Source organism: Arachis ipaensis, chromosome B10, assembly GCF_000816755.2.
Source record: "Arachis ipaensis cultivar K30076 chromosome B10, Araip1.1, whole genome shotgun sequence".
NCBI classification, from domain to species: domain Eukaryota; kingdom Viridiplantae; phylum Streptophyta; class Magnoliopsida; order Fabales; family Fabaceae; genus Arachis; species Arachis ipaensis.
The window spans coordinates 115,915,069-115,915,745 of NC_029794.2; the positions used below are offsets into that span (position 1 = coordinate 115,915,069).

The 677-nt window shown below is 25.8% G+C and overlaps 1 protein-coding gene across 2 annotated transcripts in view; it reads left to right on the plus strand.

Annotated features, from left to right (window-relative positions):
• The window catches only part of LOC107624315 (carotenoid 9,10(9',10')-cleavage dioxygenase 1-like), a 22,548-nt gene continuing 22,396 nt past the window's right edge, over positions 526 to 677 (plus strand). For both annotated transcript variants that reach the window (XM_016326812.2, XM_016326813.2), the window contains exon 1: positions 526 to 672. In XM_016326812.2, coding sequence (XP_016182298.1) covers positions 553 to 672 — 120 coding nt within the window. In that variant the 5' untranslated portion in view covers positions 526 to 552. The remainder of the gene's footprint in view (positions 673 to 677) is intronic.

Genomic DNA, 677 nt, shown 5'->3' on the forward strand with positions numbered 1-677 from the left:
TTATTTATTTTAATGAATAAAATAATATAACATATATATCTAATATCTTGATTAATTTAATTTTCAAGTCAATTAAAATTGTATTATGTGTACATTATCATAAAGTGACATTATTAATTTTTGGAACCAACATATCCACTCTTGGTAAATTTAGTTCACGATGTTATATTGAGATTTGAATCTTTGAAACTGATAAGCTTATTATATCATCAAATTTTCTTTATTATATTTTTTGAGTGCTGACTTATATTTTTCTTTTGATAGCCAGTGATGACTTATATAAAACAACTTGCAGTAGTCAATTGACATGTGACACCGAATAAGTGTTTAATTTAATGAAACAAACCTTATTAACTTACTTCTCAATTATTCTTAATATATAGTTTTTTACTTTAGGTTAAATTATTATGTTAATTCTTATAGTTTTAATAAAAATAAATTTAAATTATTTTTTATTAATTTTTTTGGTTATCAAACATTTTGATTACCATAAATAGGGTTGGGTGGTATAGGAGGAAAATTGCATCTAGTAGACAAAGTAGAAACACAAAAATGAGAACTTGTTCACACATGGTTCTTGCACCAAAGTGTTCCATTCATCCCAAACGACCTTTCATCTTCTCACATGGCTTTGATCACTCCACTGCTGCTGGATTCTCCACCATATTCAACGTAAA